Below are 22,135 nucleotides of genomic sequence, written 5' to 3' on the forward strand. Positions count from 1 at the left end.
ATAAAGGTGTTTTAAAAATCAAAAAATCAAATCTCTGTCTGTCTCTCTCTCTGTCTCTCTCTCTCTCTCTCTCTGTGTCTGTCTGTCTAACTGAATGTCTGTCTGAATCAAGGTTGTTCTTTTTCAGCTCCAGACAAAGTTCTTTTTTAAAGGACATGCAGGGTTCTTCAGAATGAAGCCGGAACTCTGCAGAGGGTTTAGATGCTTTGTGGCCCCATCTGCACAGTAAATTAAAAAAAAAAAGTTAATCATGAACAGTAGTGAATCACGGAGTGTTTACCCGCCGTATTCATTGGGTAATGAATACTAACGTAGTGATGTTTTATAACTGGAGCCTCTTGGTGACACACTGAGGTTCACAGATTTTTACTCTCAGCCTAATACAGTGTTTGGAGTTTAATTTACATTATTAAAAAGCGGTTGCTTTGCCTCAGAGGGTTGAAGAGCAATGAGACAAGATGCTAATGTTTCTAGGAAACAATCTGGAAATAGCAACAGAGGCGATTAGCCTTCCACTTAAACAGCCCCACATCTGATGGCGTTTAACGTGCACTCTGTTATCCACGTGTGAAGGTTTTATCAAGTTCTTACATCAGGACTGACTGAGGTTTTTCTTGTTTATTTGTTGAGAAAAACCTGTTTTGATCAGTGGCGGCTGGTGAAAAAAAATCTTGGTGGGCCTGCTGTGCCAATAGATTTCCCTGCCTTGTCCAGTACAGGTATTCAAATGAACAGTCGGAAAATTACTACAATTGCACAATAATCATTTAATGTCCTTCTCAAGTTTCACAGATAAAGTTAACCATTTACAGCTATATTAGGCCTCATTTATACTTTGGAAAGGAACAGTATCAAATACAATGCAACACTCAAGTTCTTGAGCAAGAAACATTTCACCATTACACACATAGTACACCAAACTGTACAGCACTGCCATTATCTTCAGCCAGACAGATCATGGGTTTCACAATGACACCCCCTGAACAGAATAGATAATATCACCAAATTTAGACTCTTTCAAAATGTGGAAAAATTCCTCATTGACAAAAGAACATTATGTACATACGACAGTGTTCACACCACCTTCCAAAAAAGAGAGAGAGAGGGAGAGGCCAAATCAAAAGGAGCCACTCACCTTAAAGAGGTGAAAAGCTGCCGAACAGTCAAATACAGCCGAGCCTTGATCCTTCAGATCCTCTCACCTTGTCCCCGTTACAACAGTCATCCCGCTCCGAACTATTCAGCGAAGCAGTTTGCGCTTTTTTTTTTCGTGCAGGCCTGAGCACAAAGTGCGACCACATGCCTCTGTAAAAAAAAAAACAAACTCTAAACTCAAATAGACTTTGTTCCATTTGTAAGAAGCGAGGCTGGGAGCTAGTTTTAGTTGCTGTCATGCTTCTTTTCCACCTACCAAACTGCGAGCCGGAGTCGCCTACATGAGTGCAGTCAGTGTGCGGCAGTTTGTGGTCGCTTTATCCCAGGTTCCCCCCCTCATCTCCCAAAAACTGTTCTCAAAGTTCTTCAACTTACTCCACCAAAACACACGGAGACAAAAAATAAATAAATAACCCAAACGTCGGTGGGGTTTTTGTTTCCGCCAAAAACAGCAGCACTTTGAGGGCCGAAATTTGGTAATGCTGATTGGCCAAATAGTTATTTTTCATTAGCAACCACACACAATTGGTCATTTTGCTGCACTTCAAGGGGCTCTTTGAGTGATCGCCCAAGAAGAGTAATGATACATTCTGTCGGTGGAAATGCACTGTTGAATGAGAGTCAGTTGGTGTAAATGTTGTTTTAATAATTCAGATTACATGTCGGCACATACTATTAAGGAAAACTAACTGACATTGATGATACTCGAAAAAAAAAAGATAATTTTTCCTCTCCACATCTGGGGGGGCAGCGTCCAAGCGCCCCCTATGGGCCAGCCGCAGCTGGTTTTGATACATTCCGATATATTATGTTTTGCAATACTGTACAAAAAAATGGACTTGTGTACCACCTGGGTAGTCTCAATGTTAACTAGGAGTATAATGGTACAAAGATGGAATAATATAACTTGAAATGTCCAACAGTTGTGTTGAGGATCTACAGATCCTGAACGTTCTGTTTGAAGTTTTTAGATTGAATTTTTGCTTTCACATAGAACTTCTCAGTTTCACAGGTTTTGTTTGTTTGTTGCACCCCTAATATTTAAGAAATCGATTTTATCTTGAATTTCTGTCCCAATTCCTTTGAACAGTATTTGCATTTCAGAGTGTCTCTGAACACCAAAGTGAAAGCTGCAATAAAATTATGTGAAGTTAAAGTGCAGATATTCCATTTTCTGTGACAGATGTCACAATGTGTATATGAAAATAATGTACACACTTTTTTCCTTAATCTCTTTGTAAATCCTGAGCACTCCCATCATTTGTCGGCATTTGGGAATGACATAACGCAGCACAAATCTGTGATGTTTTCCATATGCCTAACGCGAGAGTTTTTCACTATGACAAAGCTTCCACACGGCATTTGTTTTATCTGAATTTTTTTTTTCCCTGATCCATGAATAAACAAATACTAGATTCCTTTGTTTTGAACTTTAGATGCTAAATGTGCACCTGCTGTTTTAGATGTTTGGAACACACAACGACCTCTGACAGCTGATGATGCATGCACACAACGACCAGTCCGGCTGCAGGTTCGCCCCCATGATCCCGATGTAGAGGTGAAGTCCGAATATTAAAACTACTGAAGCTGCAGATTAACAGAACCTCACACAGGGAGTCTGATCAGAACTAACTAGGCTGCAGCATGTGGCCTAAAAATGGAGGAACAGCCTGACTGTGATGTTGGCCTGTTGGCCCGTACAGGTGAGGCGTCAGTCTGAGGACTTTGGAATGGCGTCAGGTGGATTTCTGATTGTGATTGTGATTTTCAGCACACTTTTGTGTCGTCCCCGCTGGCTTTTTCACATGGGTTCTGCTGCGTTTAACATCCAAAACTGTCATAGAATAAATTACATTTCTTAATATTTACCATATCTAAGGTGTTCCTGAAAGAATAATTTACTTCTCCCCCCCCCCACACACACACACACCTCTCTCCAAAGTCTATAAATCCCCTTGTTTTTCTTCTTTCCTCTTGATGTTAGACGATAGGATTTGTTCACCGCCGTTCATGGTCCTGAACACAGAGTGCAGCCCAGATGTGCTCGAGCAGATCAGGAAGAACGGACTCACATTCCCCTTCAGTGAGTCTTTTATTTACACACATATATATATACTCGTATTGTTTACACCATTTGCACATCAACTCTGAGTTCTGTGCAGTGACAATTTAGTGTGAAAAGTCTCATTATTTTTTTTTTTAACCACATGTACAAAGTGACATTTCTCACTCTTTAATTACCATTACCATTTGTCAGGATTTAGTTAATGTCTTTATATATATATTTTTTTCTTCTTCTTCTTTTTTAGTTTGCAAAACACGGGTGGCTCATGGAACAAACTCCCACGAGGTGAGAGAGGAGACAAAAAAATAAACAACTTTAACTCCACGACACCAAACAAGCAAAGCAGATAAAAGCTTTGTGGTTGTTAAAAAGACATTAACACCCAGTCTGTTCACACACACAAACACAGAGTGCAGAAGGTTCAGGTGGTGTTGAGTTCCCATCTCTCTCTCTCTCTCTCTCTCCACAGATGGCCATTATCTTCAGTGAAGAGGATCTGAAGGACGTGAAGCCTCCCTGCGTCATCCAGAGCTTCATCAACCACAACGCGGTGCTGTATAAGGTGTTTGTGGTGGGCGACTCCTACACCGTGGTGGAAAGACCCTCGCTGAAGAACTTCCCAGCTGGACCGGCTGGTAAGGAGAGCAAGAGTACAGGCTGCTCAAGGCCACGTCTCCAAATTACCCCATAAACCACTTCATAAAATGGTTTATAGTCGTTTTGATTGGACCTGTTCTCCGCTTTCAGGAGGGCAGAGTGCATGTGGTACATGCCGTCCAGTGTACCGCAGATAAACAACAGGAGGGGTGTGTATGTGTGTGTGTGTGTGTGTGTGTGTGTGTGTGTGTGTGTGTGTGTGTGTGTGTGTGTGTGTGTGTGTGTGTGTGTGTGTAAGTGTGTGTGTGTGTGTGTGTGTGTGAGTGAGTGAGACTTGCACTGTCGCGTACAGGGTTGTCCTCTGGCGCGCTGATATTTGCCTGTAGAATCCCTCATGCAAACCAGTTCCAGCGTCGGTGCAGTGGTGTCGTTGTGTAACAGGATGGCAGCCAGCGTGCAACACAGTTGGGGATGAGTCCAGTTTTTGAGTTCACAGCATGGTTTTTGGTTTTTGTGCTGTTCATGCAAAACTGTTGGCAAGCTGCAGTCGGGTCCATAAGTATTGAGACAACAACCATGTATTTGTTATTCTGCAATCAAGAGGTGCTTGTAGTGTAAACAGAAATATTATTGCATAATCCATTTGAGAATTACAGCCATTATATATTATTTCTCTATTTTTAGAACCTATAAGCAATTGGACAAACAAAATAGAAGTATTATTGTTACAACAAATCGTCACTTTTGCAGGTCCGCGGGTCAGGGGATGGATACATGAACATTCCCAAGTCACTGAATATGTTCTGTTATGTTTACCTGAATCATTACGAAATACAAATGGTATGGTAAATCTGTCTGGATTAGGCAGTTCACAAAATCTGAGTTACTGTGCAAGAAGGAGGCAAGTGAGGGAAGCCACCATGATACATATGATAACTGAAGTTATATTCTTCTGTGGCTGTGATTAGAGAAACTGCATAGTGAGTGCAGATTTGTCTGTTGAATCACAGTGGAGTGGAACAAAGAAGGACTTTAAAAAGACCTTAAATTTTAGATGCATTTTTGCCAGAAGGCACTTGGGAGACGCAAGATACGTTTTTAAGCCGGTTGCTTGTCTTAAAGTCCTTTTCTGTGGCAATCTGCCATGAAGACGTGACGCAACATACAAAAGTGCCACAACAGTTTATCCAAGTCACCTCCACAGAAGCATACAACTCCTTCAGAGTTGTCATGATGTTTTGGTGGCTTCCCTCACTAGTCTCCTCACTCAGTTTTTGAGAACTGCCAACTCCAGATAGATTTACTATATATATATATATATATATATATATATATATATATATATATACAACCCCTAGCAATAATTATGGAATCACCGGCCTCGGAGGATGTTCATTCAGTTGTTTAATTTTGTAGAAAAAAAACAGATCACAGACATGACAGAAAACTAAAGTCATTTCAAATGGCAACTTTCTGGCTTTAAGAAACACTATAAGAAATCAGGAAAAAAATTGTGGCAGTTAGTAACGGTTACTTTTTTAGCCAAGCAGAGGGAAAAAAATATGGACTCACTCAATTCTGAGGAATAAATTATGGAATCACCCTGTAAATTTTCATCCCCAAAACTAACACCTGCATCAAATCAGATCTGCTCGTTAGTCTGCATCTAAAAAGGAGTGATCACACCTTGGAGAGCTGTTGCACCAAGTGGACTGACATGAATCATGGCTCCAACACGAGAGATGTCAATTGAAACAAAGGAGAGGATTATCAAACTCTTAAAAGAGGGTAAATCATCATGCAATGTTGCAAAAGATGTTGGTTGTTCACAGTCAGCTGTGTCTAAACTCTGGACCAAATACAAACAACATGGGAAGGTTGTTAAAGGCAAACATACTGGTAGACCAAGGAAGACATCAAAGCGTCAAGACAGAAAACTTAAAGCAATATGTCTCAAAAATCAAAAATGCACAACAAAACAAATGAGGAATGAATGGGAGGAAACTGGAGTCAACGTCTGTCACCGAACTGTAAGAAACCGCCTAAAGGAAATGGGATTTACATACAGAAAAGCTAAACAAAAGCCATCATTAACACCTAAACAGAAAAAAACAAGGTTACAATGGGCTAAGGAAAAGCAATCGTGGACTGTGGATGACTAGATGAAAGTCATATTCAGTGATGAATCTCGAATCTGCATTGGGCAAGGTGATGATGCTGGAACTTTTGTTTGGTGCCGTTCCAATGAGATTTATAAAGATGACTGCCTGAAGAGAACATGTAAATTTCCACAGTCATTGATGATATGGGGCTGCATGTCAGGTAAAGGCACTGGGGAGATGGCTGTCATTACATCATCAATAAATACACAAGTTTACGTTGATATTTTGGACACTTTTCTTATCCCATCAATTGAAAGGATGTTTGGGGATGATGAAATCATTTTTCAAGATGATAATGCATCTTGCCATAGAGCAAAAACTGTGAAAACATTCCTTGCAAAAAGACACATAGGGTCAATGTCATGGCCTGCAAATAGTCCAGATCTTAATCCAATTGAAAATCTTTGGTGGAAGTTGAAGAAAATGGTCCATGACAAGGCTCCAACCTCCAAAGCTGATCTGGCAACAGCAATCAGAGAAAGTTGGAGCCAGATTGATGAAGAGTACTGTTTGTCACTCATTAAGTCCATGCCTCAGAGACTGCAAGCTGTTATAAAAGCCAGAGGTGGTGCAACAAAATACTAGTGATGTGTTGGAGCGTTCTTTTGTTTTTCATGATTCCATAATTTTTTTCCTCAGAATTGAGTGATTCCATATTTTTTTCCCTCTGCTTGGTTTAAAAAAGTAACTGTTACTGACTGCCACAATTTTTTTTCCTGATTTCTTATAGTGTTTCTTAAAGCCAGAATATATATATATATATATATATATATATATATATATATATATATATATATATATATATATATATATATATATATATATATATATATAGTGCATCCAGAAAGTATTCACAGTGCTTCACTTTTTCTACTTTTTCACATTGTCATTATGGGGTATTGTGAATAGGATTTTGAGGGAAAAAAATTATTTCATCCATTTTGGAATAAGGCACATCACAAAATGTGGGGGTAGGGGGAATGCAGTGCTATGAAAAGAAGACTTTCTGGATGCACTGCACAAAAAAAAACCTGGCATCACTGTCCCAAATACTGTATGTAGCATGTTCTGCAGAAAGCGTGCCACAGATATTAATTAGCATGTCATTCCATAGCCAGCGTGCAGTCCAACACGTGCCCGGTCTTGTTGGAGGAGACGTTACTCAATACCTGGTGGTGTGAGTTGTGTTTCAGCATCTGTTTGTGTGTTGTAACTGACACATTCAGTGGGTCTGTGAGATGTTTTGATTGGCTCTGTGCAAGTTTATTCCTGGCTGCTAGGTGCAAATCGTGAAACTGAGAAGTTTGAAATTCAAAAAGCTCTTTAATCTAGCGAATCTTGGATGGGACAGATGAGTTGGAGTCCTCAGTGTTGTATCCAGGCAGCATTTAAAGACATGACATTATACAAAATTGGTGTTTTCTTTTCTTTTTTTTTTTTCTTTTTTTTTTTTACAGTAAAATATGTTTGGGCCCATATTTTTTAATATTTACATGTAGAAATTACTGTGCTTTAATTAAAATGTATTGCTGGTCAGCTCAGTTTGTACTTGTGTGACATAGGTCACAGAAGGCCATCTGGACTGTTTATTCCTCTGTAAGACACACCCCCAATGTGGTAGACTGACACATGGTTGGACCCTCCTTCCCAGTCAGAGTGTTGCAAACATCAGCTCATTTCTGTTTAAAGTGGCAAGAACAGAAACCACTTGTTTCTTATGGAATTGAAGAATAGATTTTTAAGATGTTTATGGCTGCAAAATGATGTGTTTTTCAGACGCTTGTTGATCCATAGGGAGACAAATTTTTTTTCCTTCTTCTTCTTGAAATGACCTAATTTGAACAGGTGTTATTCAGTCAGCATGACAAGAAGACACACACATACACACCCTCTAGTGTTAATCATTCCACAAAAAAATCAAAGTAAAAACTGTGTGATCTGTTTAAAGCTATAAATCATGTCACATTTCTCTGTGCTTCTAAGTCTCGCCCGAGGCACTAGAAATGGTGTTTTTGGTGATCACGCAGCACGAGCCTGGACACACTTCACACTGCAAGCTTAAGGGTTAGCAGAGCGGTTTGACAGATCTTGTTGAGCTTTGCTGCCACCTAGTGCCTCAGTTGAAAAGTGCATTAAAAAAAATCAGGATAAATGTAAACGTGTGGGATAAAACCTTCTTTTCTTTCTTTTTCAGACAGGAAAGCGATTATCTTCAACAGCCATAATGTTTCCAAACCAGAGTCGTCCTCAGACTTGACCTCGGTACGTCCTAGACCTCGCCAAAAAGAAACACTTTTGAATCTAAATATGTTGTGATTATTGATGACTGATTCCTTCATCAGAGGGAGAATGTGGAGGGCGTGTCCCAGCCACCCAGTGATGATATCATCAGAGAGTTGTCCAGGTCCCTGCGGCAAGCGCTGGGCGTGTCTCTGTTTGGGATTGACGTCATCATCAACAACCAAACAGGCCAACACGCTGTTATCGACATCAACGCGTTCCCTGGTGCGTTCAGCTTCAGGCTCACACACAAGTCTGACCTGCACGTGAAGACGATGAAGCAGGAGAGCTTTTTGTTTGTTTGTTTTTGAAATAATGACTGGGAATATTGTCTGTTGTGTAAAATCACAGCCTTCACAGCCCCAAGCTTTGAGAATTAATGCTTTAGTCTACAAAATGTCAAATAATGCTTAAATGGATCAAGATCAATTCCACCTACTTCCAACAAGATATTTGATTAAAAATATTTATTTCTGAAGGTGAAATCAGTAAATAAAAAAAAAAAATTGATAAATGACTTAATTGTCAAAGTGATTTTGTGCCTGTTGGTGTCTGAGGGCACTGAGTGGATCCAGATGCGCTGACCTGTGAGTGTCCTGTTGCCTTTCAGGTTATGAGGGCGTCCCAGAGTTTTTCACTGAACTTCTCAACCACATAAGTAGCATCCTGCAGAGCAACACCCCTGACCACACCCCCGCCAGCGAGCAGCCTAAAGGCCTGGGGAGCACCATGGTACCCACCGCCGCGCCGTCGGCACCAGGCTGCTGTGGCATGCTGGGAAAAGAGGCCAGCAGCAGCCCCTGGATCATGGAGGGCGATGGAGGGCTAAAGGGTCCACGTCAGAGACTCGGCTGCAACTCGGCCATGTCCCCCAACTTCCAACAGCACTGCGTCTCCACAATAGCTACCAAGGCTTCCTCCCAGTGACTGACCTTTGACCCCTGACCCCGTTTGATAGCCGAACAAAAACGGACAACAGTTGTGTCAATATTGATGAATAATTAATCATAATAATTCTGATGTTAATATATCTTACAGAATCAAACTTTTTTTTCCTAAATAGTTCTTGGAAATGATGGTGATTGGGTGTAAAAAAAGATTTTCCTCTGTTTTTTTTTTTTTGGTCTAATGAGACTTAACAGTACTGTAATGTGAACTTTTGGGAACTTTGCCTAATATCAGATTTTATTTTTCCTCTTCATGTAACAAAAAGGGTCCAGATGAGGTAGCTGATGGGAAAAGATGCGTGCATCTCACAGACACACGGGTCTAACTACAGTCGCAGGGAGCGTGCCTTTAGAGCGGTGCCAATGACTGGGCAGTCAAGCCACATTGTTGGGCATTTTAACAAAAAACTTACACTGGTGTTTTTAGTTTCAGAGTGCTGTCAGATCACATCTCTGCAATCGGGAAGAAAGGGAAAAAAAAATACATAAATGTGGCAAAGGGGTTTTTTTTTTTTCCCTCTCCAATATAAATGTACCAATGTACTTTGGCAATACGGTTTCCTGGAGATGTTTCGTATTTGACAAACCGCGTCTGTTTCTGAAGGTGACATTCCGTATGTTTGTGGCATTTTCCATGTTTCCAGAATTCCAGAGGTATTTTGTGACATTATCTCACGTCACCTCATGGGATTGTAGTCTCGCAGGCTCCCAATGTGTTACACGTTTGTACCTGTAACAGTGTCAGATTACTGCGAGACGAACGACACACTCAGGGCTGCTGGTAGTTTACTTTGTTCAAACTATTAACCCCTTAACGCCCATCGTCGCATATATGCTACAATCTCTGACTCAAATATGCAACTTACCAAACTGACCTGTATGCCTGTTGTCGCAAATTTGCAACATACCATTATTATAACATAAAGTCATTACCAGAATACCCAATATTACTATCTAGTTTTTGTGCAAAAGTGAAATTAATAATCTCAATATTATTTACCATCTACTGAAAGGCAAAAACACACACAAAACATTTTTTTATATACAGCTATATAAATTCGGGCATTAAGGGGTTAAAAAAAATCACAAAAGGAAAACATAAATATCCTTTAAGTTTGGTCTGTTATACAAAATTAATTCAGGATAATTGCAGATTGTTCAGGTTTTATTATTATTATTATTTTTTTTTTTAATCAGAGTTCAGCAGTACTGCCCAGAATGTGTTTTATGTAACCTGCACTCTTGCTCTGATTTTCGGTCTCTGATCCGTCTTCTGTTCCAGTTGTCCACATTTGGAGGGAAAGTCTAGTTCTAGCTCTTGTTCCGTGTTCGCTTTTGTTTTTAACTCAGATTTTGTTAATATTTTTGTCCTGACATGTACTAAGAGCAACTTTATTTTATGGAGAGTTTATGGGAAAAATGTTTTATATTAATGGAAGCACCTGATGATTTGAACAAACGCTGGGATATTTACTAGAGTTTATTACAATGAGTCTGGTTGTACAGAACATGTTGGTGTGGATGAACTTGTGGTTCGGAACGCACCGATCTCAAACCTGGACTCTTACTACTCACCTTAAAAATAATTTACATTTAATGTTGGAGAAACACAATGCATTTAGGTCTGGGTTTAAAAAAAAAAAAAAAAAATTCTGATCCAAAAATTCTGGATTCCTAGATGTTAACACCTTAGTTCCTGGTAGAAAAGTAGCAGCTGCAAGATAAAGGTAATAGATATAATATATACACACACACAGATCAGTGTGTCCCTGACTGTGGTTGATTCTGCTGACTCCCTCTAGCATACAGTGGGAACGAGTGCCAACTGTGTGTATCTGCACTTTTACATTCCTCTGACTGCTCTTCTCCTCCCACAGGGCCATGGCAACAATTTACAGTGCATCCAGAAAGTATTCACAGCTCTTCACTTTGTCCACATTTTATGTTACAGCCTTATTCCAAAATGGATGAATTAATTTTTTTTTCCTCAAAATTCTACATACAGCACCCAATAATGACAATGTGAAAGGTTTTTTTTTTTTTTGCAAATTTATGAAAAAAAAAAATCACATGTACATAAGTATTCAGAGCCTTTGCCATAAAGCTCAAAATTGAGCTCAGGTGCCTCATGTTTCCACTGATAATCCTTGTTTCTACAGCTTAATTGGAGTCCACCTGGGGTAAATTCAGTTGATTGGACATGATTTGGAAAGACACACTCCTGTGTACATATAAGGTCCCACAGGTGACAGTGCATGTCAGAGCACAAACCAAGCATGAAGTCTAAGGAACTGTCTGTAGACAGGATTGTCTCAAGGCACAAATCTGGGGAAGGGTACAGAAACATTTCTGTTGCTGTGAAGGTCTGATTGACTCTTCCTACAGCTGGCTGCCCATCTAAACTAGGCAACCGGGGGAGAAGGGCCTTAGTCAGGGAGGTGACCAAGAACATGATAGTCATTCTAGCAGAGCTCCAGCATTCCTCTGGGGAGAGAGGAGAACCTTCCAGAAACACAACCATCTCTAGCAATCCACCAATCAGGCCTGTATGGTAGAGTGGCCATTGAGATCTGAAAATGGCTGTGCAGCAATGCTCCCCATCCAACATGATGGAGCTTGAGAGGTGCTGCAAAAAGGAATGGGCCAAACTGCCCAAAGATAGGTGCACCAAGCTTGTGGAATCATATTCAAGAAGACTTGAGGCTGTAATTGTGGCCAACGGTGCATCAACAAAGTATTGAGCAAAGGCTGTGAATACTTAAGTACGTGTGATTTCTTAGTTTTGTAAGAAAACCTTTTTTCATGTTGTCACTATAGGGTGCTATGAGTAGGGGGGGATTTACTCCATTTTGGAATAGCGCTGTAACATAATGTGGAAGAAATCAAGCATTGTGAATTACTTTCTGGATGCATTGTAATTTCTTCCATCAGCATCCGAGGGAGTCTGGTACCCTCTGGTCCTGTGAATGTTGCATCACTGCAGCCGCCTCACCAGCATCTCTGGGACACGCCCAAACCGATACTGTTGAATTTGTAAAAATTGCTCATTGTTAGAACAAAGGTGTGTGTTCCAAACTGTTAGTGTCTGGTGAGGCAGGAATGTTTTCTGAATGCGACCGTATTGCTGCAGCTTCAGGGGAACCCGTGTCATACTTTCCCTACATTGGCGCTCCTTGTCTAGGACTAGAGGTGGACACCTGTGTTCACCACTATACTGTGTTATACATGGGAAATAAATGTTTAATTCTACACTTTGTCATTTCTGACACATCAAAGCTGCAGGGCAAAATAAAGCCATCAGGCTGATTAAGCTTTTTGTGTCCAAATAACATAATTTTCTACATTACAACCAACAATTAATTCCTTTGTTTACACATCCACACTTTAAATGGGTCAGATTTGGCACCAGCCTGATTTTTTGCACTTGATTTTCCTGCATACACACAACTGCAAGTACTTCAAAAATAAAATTTTTTCCCTTCTACAAAAATTCAATGTGGCAAACATTTTATGAAGACAGCAAATGCCCAGTGCTGCACTTTGAATCCAGCCTCCAGGTATTTATTGCCTCAGCTTTTATGATGAATAAGACATTTCATAGAACACATGGAGACAGTAAAAATCACAAACATCTACAAAAAAAAAAAAATACAATTACACTATACACAAGTCACATTAAAAATATATATTTTTCATAATATTACTCTTCTGTACATGTAAAAAAAAAAAAAAGCTTTATGTACAAGTACACCTGATCATGTTAGAAAGTTGTTCCTTATGAGGTCACAGTATCGTCACCATTGTTTAGCCCAGACGTGGTACTACTACTTCTCACTGCAGGTGGCGAGTCACTGGGTTGGCCAACAGTCCCAGGATGGTTGAGAGACAGTGCAGCTTCTCCTTGACGTGTTCCGGCAACTTCTCATTCTCTTTATACCTGCACATAACCAGAACCACATGCACAAATAGGAAAAAAAAAAACAACTGTCTGCAAATAGATTTTCGAAATCTAGTGGGCTTTTTTGGGTTGGGGTGGGGTGGGGTGGTGGGGCCAAATAACTGCACCTGGTGATGCGGCCGTCTGGAGATGTGTAGGTGATGCAGGAAACTCCAGCTTGCACCACCAGCTGAGAGCCGTCGTTGAACTGTACCCAAACCTCTCCACTCGTCAGCTAAAAACGAGACACAGCTGATTAATAACCAAACTCATCCACCGAGGTTCGAATGAATTAGTCTGATTGTCAGCAGGATTCTACAAAAACAAAACAAAGACCTGCTGATATTTATGAAAAACTTTGTGGAAAAGGTGAATAGCAAATTTTATTTTCAGACATATTTAGAGTAATCTGTTAATAATGTGTACAATTTACTGTGGCTCTAGACTGTACTGGGTGCGGAAATTTTTTTTTTTTTTTTCCATTAGCGGTGACCTTAATCACTGTATGCTAACAAATAAAGCTTGACTCACATATCACAGAAGAGTTCTGCACTCTGCTCGTTCATTATTTACCTGAGATGCCCATCCGATGTTCGGCACAAATATGGACTTGAGCACTTTGCCCGGGTTGTGCTCCTTTCGCACTGGTGAGCTTTTCTTAGTCAGGTTGGTGGAGGTGAAGTCTGACCCGTCATAGGAGATCATCTGAGTATTCAAGAAGTAGTCAGGAATAAATTAACGTACTCTGAATAAGTCCAACCAGCCTGCTGTAGGACACTTACTGATGGAGTGATTTGTGGAGGATGAGGAGGTGAAGCTGCATCAGGAGGCGCTGGGTGGGAGGGCAGGCCCGACGAGCACTGGGAGTTCGGGTTGGCGGGTCTCCTAGTCACATGCGCAAACATTAACAACGCTGTGAGGAGAAGGCGGCGGTGGCTAAGACATGAGGGAGACAGCGTGCTGGTCTCACCTGCCGATGGTTATGGGGAAAAAGGGGACGTTCTTGGTGCTGCGCTGCTCTTCTGCTGTGATGGCGGCCTCCAGGGACAGACAGATGCTGTGGCCTTCATCTGACAGCTCCACATACTGTCTGCTCTCTGGGCTCAGGCCGCTCAGACCCACCTCGCCCTTCACTGTGTACGACTTCCCGCTCTTCTCCACCACTCGCACCAGCTCTGACGTCTTGTGGGTCTTTGCTCCTAAAAAAATTTAAGTATAGGTCCTCTTTTTGTTTTGTTGGGGATTTGTTTATAATCACTGATATTAGTGGTACTAAACAGCTGAAGAAAAACTGTCAACTTCGCCTTTTCCTCAACTGATTTATTTCAACACTGCATCAGTGTTTGAATATAGCTCCCATTCTAACAGACATGGCTCATGATCCTAGGCTTTAGAAAAGATGTGAAATTTCAGCTACAGTTTGCCAGATGGTACCTGAGAGATGTAAGCCTACATCTGATATGTTTTGTTGTATGAAAATCCTTCTCTGCTCCACTTCACTATGAGGGAGGCTGTGAGCGGTGGTGCAACAGAAAAGTTGCACGATGCACAATGTTTCCAGTCACAGCCACAGAAGCCTATCACTTCTTCAGAGCTGACATGGGAGCCTTGGTGGCTTTCCTCACTCATTTCCTTCTTGCACGGTCACTCAGTTTTGAGATCTGCCTCCTCCAGACATATTTACCATACTGCTTGTATTTCTTAAAGACTGATGTAAATGAAGTCCAAGACATCTTCTGTGACTTGGAAATGTTCATGTATCCATCCCCTGACCTGTGTAATGAAAACGCTGTAAAAGTGATGATTTACTGTAAAGTCATCAAAGGGTGCCAATAGTGGTGTCTAGCTTACATTTTATGTCAGGAATTTTTGTCTCACGTTATCATTGCCAAAGATGTTGATTAAACAAAACTGCTTTATTTGCATTTATTTCTGACCACATATTAAAATATGTACATAAAATATAGGGGTTCCAACAATTTTGCCTACGTGTGTTTGTGGTGTTGAAGTCCTAAGTAACTTGAAATGAGTACGTCTGGTAGCCACCAAGGACTCTGCTGCTTGATAAATAGCCCGTGTAGTCACTGAATAATACATGTAACACATCAGTATGAAATTTTATGGCTGGGTTTGAATTCATTCAGTGCTCTTCTACTGCAGTTCTCTTATATAACATAATTGCCAGATGTGATCACAGCACACACAGGTGTGATTACAAACATTTTATTATAAAAGACTGAACTTGTCTTTTCAGTGTTTGTGAAACATCAGAAGTCAAACTGTGCCTCGGAGGTGTCTGACTCACCGTCATAGAAGCAAACTTCCAGGTCTGCGTTGGGTGCATTCTCCATGAGCATCACTTTGGCGTATTTAGTATAAAGCGTCACTTTGGGAGTCTTAGATTTCACCAGCTGCACAAACTTGGAGGCGTATTGATACTTCTTCCAGTATTTTTCTACAAAACAAATCATTATAAGGAAACCATTCGTAACCAGATATCAGCTGATGCTGCAGCATTACACACAATCTGAGGATACCTGGAAGGTCGTCGTAGCTACAAATCAGAATATCTTCAGGAAGAGCAGGAGGACAGTCGAGGACAGGGAAACCTTTCCCACCGTTAGGCTGATAGATCGTCACCTGGAACACAAAATAAGATCCAATTAAATTACAGAGAAACACAGTGAGCCTGTCACATTAAGGTGATATACTGCCCCCTACAGGCCACACAGCAGAGGGATTTACCGATAAACAGACTTATAACAGTTCCTTCGCTCACCATTGAACCGTCACAGGAAATCCGAAGGACTTCCTTGACTCTGTCCTGCCCGCTCTGAGTTTTTAATAATTCCATGCACACTTCACCCGTGTCCAGGATGCTCACCTGCATGAAAAACAACAATGTGCAACCATAAAGAAAGACCAGATGACCCTAGAGGAAAAACAGGAGGCTAATTGTGCAAATCTTACAACAGCATTTTTGGTCTTCTGTCTGATGGGCTTCAGTCTGGATGCGCACAGCGGCGGCACGAGGTCTCGTAGCGTTTTCTTCTCCGCGACGGGCTTCAGCTCTCTGCTGTGCAGAGGCTGGAACTCTGATACAGGATTGATGTCCCTGAGTGTGTCTGGGTTGTGGGGGTGTGTGTGGTGCAGGTGGTGGAGAGGGTTCATGCCTTGGTCTGTGTGCATGTCTGTCCACGGTTTGTGAATCGCTGGAGGTGCTCTGCTGCCCTGGAAACTCCCGCCACTGCTGTGAGCACTGCTGTCTGTGGGCCTCAACCCAGAACCTGAAGGGGGGCGGGGTTGAATTAAAAAACAATAAGTAACCAGCAACCATTTTTCACTTTAAAAAACAGTGCATTCTTTCATAATAGTTCAAGTGAAAGACAGCGCCCCCTAATCCTGGTTTTCAGCTTCATACAACTGTGTTTGTTCTGAAGTTAAACACAGATGTCATGCAAACCAAGCAATGCCACATCAGTGCTGACAACCAGGATTCAAAGGCACCGTTTCAGACTTCAATGATTATGAAAACATTCCCCTGAATTGTTTGTTTTACCCTCATTATTGAGCCAATTTGTAACTCCTTCCAAGCTCTGGAACTGCAAGCTGGGCAGATGTCCACTCTGTGCTGATAAATAACCAGAACTGAAAAGCAAAGTGCAATTATACTCAACAAAAATATAAACGCAACACTTTTGGTTTTGCTCCCATTTTGTATGAGATGAACTCAAAGATCTAAAACTTTTTCCACATACACAATATCACCATTTCCCTCAAATATTGTTCACAAACCAGTCGAAATCTGTGATAGTGAGCACTTCTCCTTTGCTGAGATAATCCATCCCACCTCACAGGTGTGCCATACCAAGATCCTGATTAGACACCATGATTAGTGCACAGGTGTGCCTTAGACTGCCCACAATAAAAGGCCACTCTGAAAGGTGCAGTTTTGTATTGGGGGGGGATACCAGTCAGTATCTGGTGTGACCACCATTTGCCTCATGCAGTGCAACACATCTCCTTCGCATCATCCGTGAAGAGAACACCTCACCAACGTGCCAAACGGCAGCGAATGTGAGCATTTGCCCACTCAAATCGGTTACGACGACGAACTGGAGTCAGGTCGAGACCCCGATGAGGACGGCGAGCATGCAGATGAGCTTTCCTGAGACGGTTTCTGACAGTTTGTGCAGAAATTCTTTGGTTATGCAAACCGATTGTTCCAGCAGCTGTCCGAGTGGCTGGTCTCAGACGATCTTGGAGGTGAACATGCTGGATGTGGAGGTCCTGGGCTGGTGTGGTTACACGTGGTCTGCGGTTGTGAGACTGGTTGGATGTAGTGCCAAATTCTCTGAAACGCCTTTGGAGACGGCTTATGGTAGAGAAATGAACATTCAATACACGAGCAACAGCTCTGGTTGACATTCCTGCTGTCAGCATGCCAATTGCACGCTCCCTCAAATCTTGCGACATCTGTGGCATTGTGCTGTGTGATAAAACTGCATCTTTCAGAGTGGCCTTTTATTGTGGACAGTCTAAGGCACACTTGTGCACTAATCATGGTGTCTAATCAGCATCTTGATATGGCACACCTGTGAGGTGGGATGGATTATCTCAGCAAAGGAGAAGTGCTCACTATCACAGATTTAGACTGGTTTGTGAACAATATTTGAGAGAAATGGTGATATTGTATATGTGGAAAAAGTTTTAGATCTTTGAGTTCATCGCATACAAAATGGGAGCAAAACCAAAAGTGTTGCGTTTATATTTTTGTTGAGTATAGTTAGCGTAAGTAAATTAAAATAAGAATTCAAATCTGGTGAATATAAACAAGGCAGTGGCTATTTGTATGTATTCGTATAGTGAACCTCTATTGGTACGTAGGATCTCTCTCATTGGTCAATATAGATCATGTGACCATGTAGCTACATACTTGTACTTGTGCAGTATTTGTTATTGATACGCAGATTCCTGAACTGTTAACCACAACCACTAATCCTAACCTTAATCATAAGAATTCTGTGCTATGCACAAATAGAATTTGGGATTATTAATACGGCTACGTACAAATAGCTACTTCCTATAAACAAACTGTACTTTGCAGGCTGTTTGACTGGAGGCGACAGCAGCCTCCCGTGTTCTGAAAACGGATGCGAAGCAGAGGACACTGGGACGGTTGATCTTCCTAAGCCGGTGATGGCATCCTCTGAGTGACACCTCCCCAGCTCATGGCTCAAACCTGGGCCTGTTAGAGCAGAGCCGCAGCGATCGGAGGAGTGAGCCCTCCTTAGGCAGCGAGCATGAGGCTGCGTCCTCTGCTCGCCGTGACCTCCTCTGCCAAACCTGTCTGGCAGAACCTGCTGCTGTGGGATCCACTGATCGGCATCATCGAAGCAGCCACTGTCAGGCTGGTGTGGAAGATGAGAGGCGGGCGCCATACGGTTGGGCAGGGCAGAGCCAAGCATGTGCTTAGTTCTCTTCTGGAGTCGACTGCTGCTGCTGCCTGCCGTGGATGAGGTGCAGCCTGTGGAGATGGTGGCAATGCCGCTGTCCACTGATCCTGCATCACTCAAACCCAACTCCTTTGTCCTGGTCAGCAGGCTGCCCGTCATAAAGGGGTGGTCCAGCAGCGCAGAGAGGCTGGGCCTGTGGGTGGGGTCCTTCTGCAGCATCTGATGGATCAAGTCCTGAGCCGCCAGAGAAACATGATTCGGCACCTCATATTCCCCGAGAACCACTTTGGTGAGAGTGTGTTTGACGGTGGCTGTGTCGAACGGTGGACGGCCCATCAAGAATGCATAGAACATGCAGCCCAGAGACCACACGTCTGATTCCAGCCCGTGGGCGCTGCGGGTAGCCACCTCTGGCGAAATGTAGTTAGGCGTTCCGCACATGGTGAAGTGCTTCTCATTCGGAAGTTTCAGCTGAGTGGCCAAACCGAAGTCTGCTATTTTAATGTTCATGTTGTTGGTGAGCAGGAGGTTGGACAGGGTCAGATCACGATGCATGATGCCATGAGTATGTAAATACAGCATTCCCTTCACTATCTGATGCATGAAATGCCGCGCTGTGGGAGAGAAAAAAATAAAATCATATGGCAGGTCAGGAAACTGATCAACTCCAACTGACTGCAACATAAATCAGTTTACATCATCAGGAGAAAAAAAAAACACTGACCTTCATCCTCAGAGAAAGACATCTTCCTTTCTTTAAGGTATCGGCTCATCTCTCCATTATGACACATCTCCAACACCAGGTACACATAGTTGCTGTCTTCAAAGTAGTTATACAGCTTAAAAAAATAATATAAAAAAGCAGTTTCAAATATTATGATGTCTCAATTAAAAATTCATAAAGCTCACATCTAAGTTTTAGTGCATATATGCAGAACTGTGTAATTTTGAGCATCTTTAACACTTACACCTGATCATATTTAACTTATAAAAAGGTAAAAAAAAAAAAAAAAAAGGTGATTTTGAACAATATAACCCCTTAACTGTTGTGTGTGCTGCATCTGCAATTTTCAAACTCATCTAGAAGCACCAAGCCGTTAAAGATAGGAAATTGGACCCAAAGAATGTTTGCCATTTTGCTTTATAAATGACAGTTATCGGCTTATCAAAATAGTTGCCATTTATGACATACTGGTGACTTAATTAATGGAATAAACATTTAAGATTCAAGTGTAAACAAATCAGAAATGTGTAATTTCATATTAAAGACAATGCCACTTCCAAAAATATCTATGCATTGCTAAACCCTCATTTTTCAGACTTGGGCAGCACAGCACATTAGTGAATTATCACAATGACTATAATTTGCCTATACATGAGAACAATATTCAGACTGTGTAGCTATATTTGATTTAAAAAATTATAAAGAAATATTAACTCCACAGCAGCCAAAGTGACATAACAGTTTAGACGAAACGTGTTGTGTCCAGCCAGCGTTACCTCGAGTATCGATGGATGTTTCAATCGACAGTGAATCTCCACTTCGTTTGTCACACGCTGAACCATGCCAGCTTTGTGCATTGCTTTTTTGTCAATCTGTAGACGGGAACAACAGACATAATTACATCCCTGCTGAACAGAGGATCAGCATGCAACACGTTACACTGGAGCCAATCTGTCGTTGACGAAATCTGTCCTACGGGGATTTGATTAACCACAAGACACCCCCAGGACGCAAGCTCCAGTCCACACATTAACTGTCAGACTTTATTATCACTTCATATCAATGACACTGATTCTTACCGTTTTGATTGCAACATCCACTCCAGTCTTCACCGATTTTGCCCGGTAAACACATGCAAAGGAACCTTTGCCAAGGAGGGTGAGGACTTTGAAGTCCTAAATGAGGACAAAGAAAGATAAACATTCTGTCAGCAAATAACTCCTATTTGCACTGCAGTCCCACAGCAGACAGGATACCTCGATCTTCTGCTCCGGAGTGTAAAAAAAACCTGCCTCCTCATCTCTGCTGAAGCAGGTTTGCTCACAGAGACTTCCAAAGTGATGGAGCTCCTGATCAAACAGTCCCCATGCAGACATGCTGCACCTACCACAAAAAACAGTGTGCTCTTTGGTTTGTCCGTGCAGAAAGAAACGCTAACGGACAATCAAGCCAGCAGCACCTGACGTTGTCATATGGCCTATCACAACCTTTAATTATCCCGCTTCTCTTGGCGGTAATGAGGACCTCTGAGAGCCGTTTCCTAGCAACGGGAAACTGATGCACAGAGGACAGCAATCAGCATCATCTTACGCGCTCAAACACCAGATAAAAACAAAAAACAAACAAAAAAATCTGTGAATAAATATAATTTCTGTTCACAATATGCAACAAAAAAGGATGCCGGTGTCTCCACACTAGTACTACACTAACTAGTCTTTTACTCGCAATTTCTAACTATAAAATGTTACAACATAATATCCATTATAATTCAGCAATTACCAAAAAGTCATTAAATTTGACTACCTTCAACCAGAAAACATAATAGTTGTGTTGGATAAATTAGCGAAAAACTAAATGATTATCAAAAACGAGGCGCAGTATTTTATACAGTGCTTTTATGTATTTATTTCGAAATCAAACACGTATATAAAACAAACTAAACACACATTCTTATCTTTATATGCCTTAAAGAACTTTAATTGCTATACCTTTGAACATACATACAAAACACTACAAATTGAAGACAAACACGTTTACGGCGAATGTAATATATAAAAATTGCAACGGGTTATAGTTTCGCATTTTAGGTTAGTTAGCTTCAGCAGAAGTTAATGTTCGTCTAGTTAAATATTTAAAGGTTTGCAGGAACGTATTAAAAGTCTGGGCTAAAACGCAAATGTTTCTATTAGCATTAGCTGTGGGCGTTAGCTGGACTCACCTCAATTTTATCGCCTATCGAAACACTCATCCTGCCTGCTTTTGGCCTCCCAAACTCATGTCAGCTTGTAACACCGATCCTCCTTCGGCTGCTTGCATCGATATTAGCCGTCAGACGAAAATTAAATGTCGTTTTCTTGTTACCCTCCAAAATTTTGCCATTTCTTCCATTTTGAAAATATCCGCCCGTTACTAGCGTGGTGACGTCACGCGTACGTAAAGGGAGCGAGGGAGGTTCCCACAGCTGCAGGTCCATAAGTATTTGGACAGCGGTAACCCGGGGTGGGTTTTTGTTATAATTTTACCACCACAGTCAAGTTGAAATGAAATAATGAGGTGCGCTCGCAGTGTAAACCTTTAGCTTTAATTCAAGGGGTTTTACAAAAATATTGCATTAACCATTTTAGAATTAGAGCCATTTTCACACTCTTCCCCAATGTACACAGCTCATAAGTATTTGAAGAAACGAAGTGTAAGGATCATTTTGAAAACTAAACATCACTTGTACAGCCAGTTTTCCAAAAAACAAGTCAGGGGATGGATACATGAGCATTACCATGCCACTGAATAGATCTTGAACTGAGTGACTGCAAAA

The 22,135-nt window shown here is 41.5% G+C and overlaps 2 protein-coding genes and 2 long non-coding RNA genes across 4 annotated transcripts in view; 1 reads left to right on the top strand and 3 right to left on the bottom strand.

The window, feature by feature from the left end:
* The window catches only part of itpk1b (inositol-tetrakisphosphate 1-kinase b), a 79,351-nt gene extending 69,341 nt beyond the window's left edge, over window positions 1-10,010 (top strand). Inside the window, exons 6-11 of the mRNA XM_034159980.1 lie at window positions 3,140-3,238; window positions 3,465-3,505; window positions 3,690-3,855; window positions 8,174-8,241; window positions 8,322-8,484; window positions 8,870-10,010. Of these exons, the coding sequence (XP_034015871.1) occupies window positions 3,140-3,238; window positions 3,465-3,505; window positions 3,690-3,855; window positions 8,174-8,241; window positions 8,322-8,484; window positions 8,870-9,186 (854 nt within the window). The 3' untranslated portion in view covers window positions 9,187-10,010. The remainder of the gene's footprint in view (window positions 1-3,139; window positions 3,239-3,464; window positions 3,506-3,689; window positions 3,856-8,173; window positions 8,242-8,321; window positions 8,485-8,869) is intronic.
* LOC117501151 lies at window positions 1,030-5,144 on the bottom strand. Its single transcript, XR_004557947.1, has 3 exons — window positions 5,122-5,144; window positions 3,951-3,955; window positions 1,030-1,859 (listed from the first exon to the last, which is right to left on the bottom strand). It is a non-coding gene; the product is annotated as an uncharacterized LOC117501151 (long non-coding RNA).
* A 245-nt stretch (window positions 10,011-10,255) lies between the features above and the next one.
* Window positions 10,256-11,218, bottom strand: LOC117501149. Its single transcript, XR_004557945.1, has 2 exons — window positions 10,497-11,218; window positions 10,256-10,447 (listed from the first exon to the last, which is right to left on the bottom strand). It is a non-coding gene; the product is annotated as an uncharacterized LOC117501149 (long non-coding RNA).
* A 1,492-nt stretch (window positions 11,219-12,710) lies between these two features.
* Window positions 12,711-21,813, bottom strand: plk4 (polo-like kinase 4 (Drosophila)). Its single transcript, XM_034159979.1, has 15 exons — window positions 21,542-21,813; window positions 20,403-20,498; window positions 20,100-20,195; window positions 19,324-19,438; window positions 18,244-19,213; window positions 16,703-16,791; window positions 16,114-16,430; window positions 15,923-16,027; window positions 15,681-15,783; window positions 15,449-15,598; window positions 14,114-14,342; window positions 13,926-14,028; window positions 13,717-13,848; window positions 13,272-13,378; window positions 12,711-13,143 (listed from the first exon to the last, which is right to left on the bottom strand). The coding sequence occupies exons 1-15, from the start codon at window positions 21,569-21,571 to the stop codon at window positions 13,038-13,040; spliced, it is 2,748 nt and encodes a 915-aa protein (XP_034015870.1). The 5' UTR covers window positions 21,572-21,813; the 3' UTR covers window positions 12,711-13,037.
* Between the last annotated feature and the right edge of the window lie 322 nt (window positions 21,814-22,135).

This window comes from Thalassophryne amazonica, chromosome 19 (assembly GCF_902500255.1).
Source record: "Thalassophryne amazonica chromosome 19, fThaAma1.1, whole genome shotgun sequence".
In the NCBI taxonomy this organism is placed as follows: domain Eukaryota; kingdom Metazoa; phylum Chordata; class Actinopteri; order Batrachoidiformes; family Batrachoididae; genus Thalassophryne; species Thalassophryne amazonica.